This window comes from Rhagoletis zephyria, unplaced genomic scaffold (genome assembly GCF_001687245.7).
Source record: "Rhagoletis zephyria isolate East Lansing unplaced genomic scaffold, Rhagoletis_zephyria_1.1 Rzeph_scaffold_04625, whole genome shotgun sequence".
NCBI classification, from domain to species: Eukaryota; Metazoa; Arthropoda; class Insecta; order Diptera; family Tephritidae; genus Rhagoletis; species Rhagoletis zephyria.
Window position 1 is genome coordinate 41,480 of NW_016161708.1, and position 7,673 is coordinate 49,152.

Genomic DNA, 7,673 nt, shown 5'->3' on the forward strand with positions numbered 1-7,673 from the left:
GATGTAATATCATGTGATGTCTCTTCATATCATGTGATAAAATGTGATGTGATGTCATGTAATGTGATCACATTCCATGTTCCGATTAGTATATCGATAACCCTGTTGATAACTGTGTCGATAAAAATACCGATAACAATATCCATAAACATATAGAAAAATACAACGATTGTAAAATCGATTAATTCATCGATAAATATAACAATCATCAGTATCGATTATTGTACATATCGTTAGCAATATAAATGACTAAATCGATAACAAAATCAATTATTTAATCGATTATTATACCGATAACAATATCCATTATTGTATCGATAACAATATCGATTATTATATTGATTATTACATCGATTACAATAGCGGTTATTTAATCAATAACAATATCGATTATTTTATCGATAGCAATATCGATTATTATTTCGATAAAAATATCGAGTTTTTAATCGATAACAATATCGATCTACATCCTCATCCTTTTCTTCATATTTATCTTTATTTTTGCATATTCCTTTCACCTTTACCTTAAAGTGTTTAAATCAGGGACGTGAACCGGATGAAAAATTGTGTCGGTTCGGTTCAGCGGTTCGAACCGTTTTTGCACTTTTGGATTGGTTCGTCAAAGCGGGTTTTTTGGTCTTTGAACCGTGGTTTCGGTTCGGTTCAACGGTTCGAAAAACAAACAAGTAACAAAGTCTAAGTTCGGGCGGAGCCGAACATTAAATACTCGGCGCAAGTATTAAATATATGATTTTCACCTTTCCGAAAGCCACCACAACATGGTAAGCCGGGGTATATCAATTTTGAGTAATTTAGCGTCCTTAAATTTCGAAATATTGAAGTTTCAAGCATTTCTGAAATTTACCGTTATATGAAAAGCGGCCTCAAGTCTGATTTCAATAATTTTCAACGTTTTGCTTTTATTTGGCAAGCACAATAGCCATACCGAGTTTGGTATAAATTGGTAGACCGGTTACCGAGATACATATATGTGATCATAAGTGGGCGGTGCCACGCCCATTTTCCAAAATTTTATTATAAACGTATTTCTTCTGTCTTCTGTTACATGCTAGGTATTACCATGCTTAACAAAAAGAAAAAAAGTGGGTACATTTATCTATTAAAACATGGTTGAAACGAACCTTCAAACCTTTATGGAAAGTGGTTCGGTTTTCGGTTCGGATCAAACATTTGTGGAAAATTTCGGTTCGGTTCATGGTTCAGTTAATTAATAGAAAAAAGTGGTTTTCCGGTTAAAAACCGGTTCGGTTCAAAACCGGTTCACGTCCCTGGTTTAAATTTATCTTGATCTTCGTTTTTGCCTGTATATTTAGGCATCTTTGTTTTTGTTTTTATTCTCAAACCGCTAAACCGCTGAGAACCATTGCCATGTGGATTATTCCCTTTGAACTTGGCAATTTACTCAAAACTAACCAACTGCCGCTAAAGAAGTTTCACTTCATAAATTCAAGAAATTTTCTTACCCTTTCAGTTACCCTAATTCTTATGTATCTGTCATTGTCTCCATTTTCGTCTTTATCTTCACTTTTGCCTTCTTTTTTCTTGACTTCATCGTTATCATTTATTTCTTCATCTTCATATTTATCTTTATTTCAAAGCTTAATTTCAAATGTGAAGTGAAACAAGATGCGAAACATGTCAAATTGAACATGTTGCAGCAACATTTATACACACGGTTTTGGCCGTAATTTTCAACCAATTGTGAAACCATAAAATAAATGCCTTTCCAATGGTGTTCTTGGTTTTGAAATCGGTTCGGTAGAATCGCCAAACGAACGGAGACAAAATTTATGTTAGTGTATTAATATATAGATAAATGAGTATCAAATGAAATGCATGCTTTCATCTGTTTGCTGCTTAAGCATTGGCATATCTTCGTATATGTGAAATCCTTTTCATATATATATGCAGTTACAGTTTTGCAATATCCGAGTTGCAGTAAAGTATCCGAGTGGAGGAGCCGTGGATCACGGTAGAAAGATAGGAAGCTTCGGTGGGGCCACTCCGACTTCGCTTTAAGGGATCACTGAAGTCTACAACGTCTATTCCGCAGTAGGTCCTTTGTTTTGGAGCAAGAGGCTCACTATGTAAACGAGTATTCAGTTAAGAAACCATCCTCGTCTCAACAATGGGTTGTGTGCTGGGTGACCCGCTACATAAAAACCCCATCCGGTGAAGACTGAAAACAAAGCCTAGGATGAGACCCCCTCCGCCTTTTTATGACGACCAGGGCAAACGTTTAAAAACGTTTGACAGGGCAAGTCAAGAAACACGTGGGGCTTTGCGACGTCTACATACTACAACTGTCATTTAACCGGGCGCAAATTCGGTGCTAGATTCGAGGTGGGAGAGATGCTCCGTCGCCGAATACCGTCGTTCACCCCGGTTGACGAACGTCTAACCACAATCCATATCAAGGCGAGATTCTTCAACATCTCGCATATCTGCGCCCATACCTGACAGAAAACAAGGACGAGGCACCCAGGGAATTATGCTATGAGCTCTTAGAGCGTACATTCGAGTGTTGCCCCCGGCACGATATCAAAACCGTGCTTGGCGATTTCAATGCCAAGGTGGGCAAGGAAGGGAACTTTGGCGCCACTGTCGGAAAATTCAATCTCCGTGCCGAAACGTCCGATAACGGACTGAGGCTGATCGACTTCGCCGGGCTCGAAACATGTTAGTATGCAGCATTAGGTTCATGCATAAAAAGATACATCAAGGTACTTGAATGAGTTAAAACAAAACACCCTTTTTGTCGCTTAAAAATGTTTTGTTTTAACTCATTCTAGTCTGCTGACGTCGCTTAGCACTCATAATAAACTTTTAATCAAGCTACTTGGATGTCTCCAGATCGAAAAACAAGAAACCAAATCGACTATGTTGTAATAGACAGTAGCACGCTTCCAGTGTTTAAGACGAACGTACACTCCGAGGACCTCTGTGTAGCAAAAAATATGCGTTCTACAGCGCAAGGAAAGCTCAACGTCAAAAAGGTACAATAAACGCAGACGGCCACTCGACTCCCATACCTGCTTTCAAAGAGCACTCTTCAACAAGCAGTACAACCACATTTCCCGCTCATTACGAGCCGCGGCCGAAGAACTAATCGGATTTCAGCGAGCCCGAAAGAACAACTACTACGATGAGGAGTGTCAATAAGCTACAGAAACAAATATGCCGCCTGCAGGCCACGCTACGATCGGGCGCAACGCTAGGTATGTGGGACCAGCATAGCGAATTGAAGAGGGAAGCGAGACGTCCAGAACATACTTAAATTATGGGGTGAACCCTACTGAATGGCAGCACCACTGAAAGTAGTGGACAAGACGAACACGATTCCATAGCCGATAACGACGGAGTTGACGTTCCACCACCTGACTAGGACGAGGTACGAATAGCGATTATGCGGCTGAAAAACCACAAAGCAGCCGGAGCTGACGGCCTGCCAGCCGAGCTATTCAAGTACGGCGGCAAGGAGAAGATAGAGTTCATGCGAGAAATCTTATGCAGAATATGATCAGATGAACGCATAACAGACGGCTTGAATTTAAGTATGCCCTGTCCAATCCACAAGGAAGCCGACCGCGCCATTCGCGCCAACTACCGCGGGATCACCTTTCTAAGCATCGGTTACAAGGTCTTCTCGAGCGTATTGTGTGAAAGACTGAATTCCACCGTCAACGAACTGAATGGGGCTTATCGGTATGGCTCTGAAAAATCCAACATAGATCAAGTATTTACAATACGCTAATTCTTGGAAAAGACGAGCGAGAAAAGTATCGACAATCAACATATATTTGTCGACTTCAACAGCTTTCGACAGCTCTAAAAGCAGTTGCCTATAAGCCGCGATGTCTGAATTTGGCATCCCTGTGAAACTGATACGGCTGGGTAAAATGACGTTGAACAATACGATCAGAACTGTCAGAATTGGGAAAGACCTTTCCCAGTTGTTTGCTACCAAACGGGCTTTCAGACGAGGCCACTTTCTTACATGTGATTTCTTTAATATGATCTTGGATATGATTTGAAAGCTACAGAACAGAACCGCTCAGAGAAAATTTTTTAAAAAAGCGTGCAATTGTTGGCGATGACATCGACATCATCGGTCGCGAAGTCAGTTTTGCCTTTTCGAAGTTGGATGAGGAAGCAAAGCGAATGGGTCTGTTGGTAAATGAGGAAATACGAAGTATCTCCTGTCATCAAACAAACAGTCAGCGCATTCGACTAAAACGACTCTCTGCCTGTACTGGTATATGGCGCAGAAGCATGGAGAATGACAAAATCCGATGACGCGGCTCTTGGAGAAGATTTACGGACCTCTACGCACAGGCGGCGGCGAGTACCGCAGGCGATGGAATCATGTGCTCTATGAGCTTTACAATGACACTGACACAGGACAGCGAATTAAAATACACCGACGCTCCAGGGAGGGACGTCCACACTGCGGAGGAAAGACCAAGTGAGGGAAAGTTAGAGAATTATTCCTATGCTTAGTTGGTTACCAGAGTTATAGGATTTATCCAGTTTAATTTCCTACGACGGATCAGACCTACATATATATATAGATATTCTACCGTTTTTCTCATTCTTAATGAGTGCGCATTGAAATAGGCTTTATGGTGATGACGCCCTGTTAAAATATGATGCTTTTTAAATCTAAATACCCGCCCGATGTTATATTTGGAATATAGTACGCAACATGATATTTTAAGCTCTCAATTAAATGTTAGACGTTCTACGAAAATCTCACTCCATTTATCACTTACTTTTGGTACTGGATACCACACGTATACAAGTCTTCTTTTCTTCGTCCTCTTGGTAACTAAATTTGCATTGGCAAACCGAGTTGCGACATTCAACATTTTCTGGCTCCTTTTCGACAAAACATTGAGTGGACCGTGCGCAGGCATCACCCAGGACTGAAAACGAAACAAAAATTAGAGAATATTAAGAAGAAAGCAAGAAATTCTACCTTTCTTTTCTTCACAACGACCAGATTTAATGTGTTGTTCGGACGTGCAGGAACATTTCTTATCGATGCAGGTACCCAACAATGGTGTGCATTGCTCCGTTTCAATGCACTCATCATCTAGTTCCTCAGCTGCAAGTAATTTAATTCAAGTTTATTGAAATGAAGCAATTTTGCATTAAGTAAACTCACCTTCCTTTAGGCACTCATCCTTAAAGTGTACATATCCCTTTTTACATTGACAAGCCTTGTCTTTTTCCTCACTTGTCGGTGAGGTGAGATCACAAACTGAATTATCTACCCCACCACATTCGACGTCCGTTTCACAATCGGCACCAATACCTAGGAAATTATTTTTTCAGCATTATTATTTTTTCATTCCTTGAGCTTGATCGCTAAAGCTCATTTACCTGGTAGACATGTATTATTCTGCACAAAGAAGTTATCCTTGCAAGCACAGTAATTATTCGTACAGACCGCATTGGCCACCGTCCCGCAGGCATCATTCGACTCACAATATTCGCCTAGTCCCTGCTTGTAGACGCACAGCTGCCGCAATTCATCATACTCCGCATATTCATCGCAGGTGCAACGTCGAGGTATTTGCGTGGGACAATATGCGGCGCCGAACGGACTACATTGACTGTCCGAGGTACACGATAAGTGATATTGGATTGCTATGGCGGATATAAAAAGGAGAAATTTTATATTTAAGTACTATAAACTTTGCAATATCTGTTTAAATAATTTAAAATTACAGAGTATATACATATTAATGGGTTACAAAACTGAATACAAAAATTTTGTCTAAAGAGGCTGATCAAGAAGTTAGAAATTTTGGTGAAACTTTGCAGAAGTTTCAGAGTTTTTGCACAAAGTCTGAAATTTGGTTTTTATATCGTGTTTGTTAGGTAAAAGTAATCAGCTATACTTTCATAAAAAAAAATTACGAACATTAAATAATCTAAGAAAAATGGGCAAAACTTACTAAAATTTCCCGTCTCAGTTTTTATTTGGTTCACTATATGTATATCTCGGTAACCGATTTATCAATTTGTATCAAACTCAGTACAATTATTGATCTTGAGACCATTTGGTTATGAGGAAATTAACGGTACTCCTAAATTTTTTCGGTTGATTTTTTTGTTTAAAAATTACTTGTTCTTTAAACTATATTTAGTATTTTTCCATAACCAATAAATAAATCAACATAATGGAATAAATTGGGCATATCGTCCCGTTTCTGCCTTAACCACGTATCTACAATTTTTGGGAAAACTAATATTACCACTTATAACAGCTGTTTAAGCTTCACACTATTTGAAAATAGAACAAAGACTTAATGAGGGTGTTCACTACTGTTAGTGGAACCAGAAATATTAAGTAAAAAATGCGTTTATTGTATCATAGGGTAAGAAATTATGCATTTTTTCTTACACTCTCTAAAATACCTCTATTGCAGATACGAGGTTAAGGCAGCAACGGGACGATATGTATGTACATTATGGCCGTTCAATTTGTATGGGAGGTCTATTCGACAATGCGCGTATAGTACAGAAGGATTCAACGTTTAATTCTAAGCAAATTTGCCGTCTAATATAGGTCTAAAATCAATATGGGGTTTTCCAAATTTCGAAAATAGGTTTCTTAGAATTTTGCTGTAGGGTCGTAAAGTGCTTAAATTTTGTATAATAGCATGCCATAAGGTGTTTTTGGCATGGGGAATCCATTTCTGCATTTATCTTTTTCTTTTTTCCTTAAAACTTCCACCAGGGGCCGTGAAAGGTTTCACATTTCTTCGAAACCAATTTTCGAAATTTTTTGGAATTAAAATTTTGTCCTTTTAAGGTGGACTGCATACTTACGTTTTCTACATGAGCGTAAATTACGTTCGTAGAAGTAGCTAGTTTGGCAAATACATTTTTTTGACGATGTTTCGAATGTATGCTCACATTCGTTGGCACTCTCCGCTATCTCTCCAAGCTCTGCAAAATGAAAGGATGATTGCATTTTCATTTTTTTTTTTTTCTCCAAGTTCTAACTCACCCGCAAAACATTTCCCATTACTTGGATAGTATCCCGAGCGACAGAAGCATATATTGTGTGAGCAAATCGAATGCGGAAGTCCGGCACATACTTGTCCATTCTCCGTGNTTTGCCTCCAAGTACTAACTCACCCGCAAAACATTTCCCATTACTTGGATAGTATCCCGAGCGACAGAAGCATATATTGTGTGAGCAAATCGAATGCGGAAGTCCGGCACATACTTGTCCATTCTCCGTGCAAGAGCTGCCGACTGATGAGGGAAAAAGTGTAAACATTTATAAAATTAAATACATATTTATATACATACATAGATATGAATGTAAAAGTGTTAATTTCAAGCAACACAACAAAATACAAGTACATACATTGCTTATCGTCCGTATCGTCATCCGTATTTGATAGAGTCGAGAAAGTCTTATCCTCATAGTCGTAGCGGAATGCGGAATGACGTTGTCGGTATCGCGAGAAACGTCGACTGCTCGTACTCGATGTAGTGGCAGTACCGACATTTTTCACTAACGGTGTCAATGGTTTCAACTCAAAAGCATCGATACTAGTTTGTACCGCAATTTCACGAGATTTGCGTGTTTGCTCACTTTCATGTTCCTCCTCTTGCTCCGTTTCGTTTTC

At 39.2% G+C, this 7,673-nt stretch overlaps 1 protein-coding gene across 1 annotated transcript in view; it reads right to left on the bottom strand.

The window, feature by feature from the left end:
• LOC108370985 (prion-like-(Q/N-rich) domain-bearing protein 25) overlaps positions 1 to 7,670 on the bottom strand; it is a gene marked incomplete at its 5' end in the record, with an annotated part of 8,606 nt that extends 936 nt beyond the window's left edge. The window contains 7 exons of the mRNA XM_017626450.1: positions 4,794 to 4,946; positions 5,000 to 5,128; positions 5,189 to 5,338; positions 5,407 to 5,673; positions 6,862 to 6,981; positions 7,174 to 7,293; positions 7,409 to 7,670. Of these exons, the coding sequence (XP_017481939.1) occupies positions 4,794 to 4,946; positions 5,000 to 5,128; positions 5,189 to 5,338; positions 5,407 to 5,673; positions 6,862 to 6,981; positions 7,174 to 7,293; positions 7,409 to 7,670 (1,201 nt within the window). The remainder of the gene's footprint in view (positions 1 to 4,793; positions 4,947 to 4,999; positions 5,129 to 5,188; positions 5,339 to 5,406; positions 5,674 to 6,861; positions 6,982 to 7,173; positions 7,294 to 7,408) is intronic.
• Positions 7,671 to 7,673: the final 3 nt, after the last annotated feature.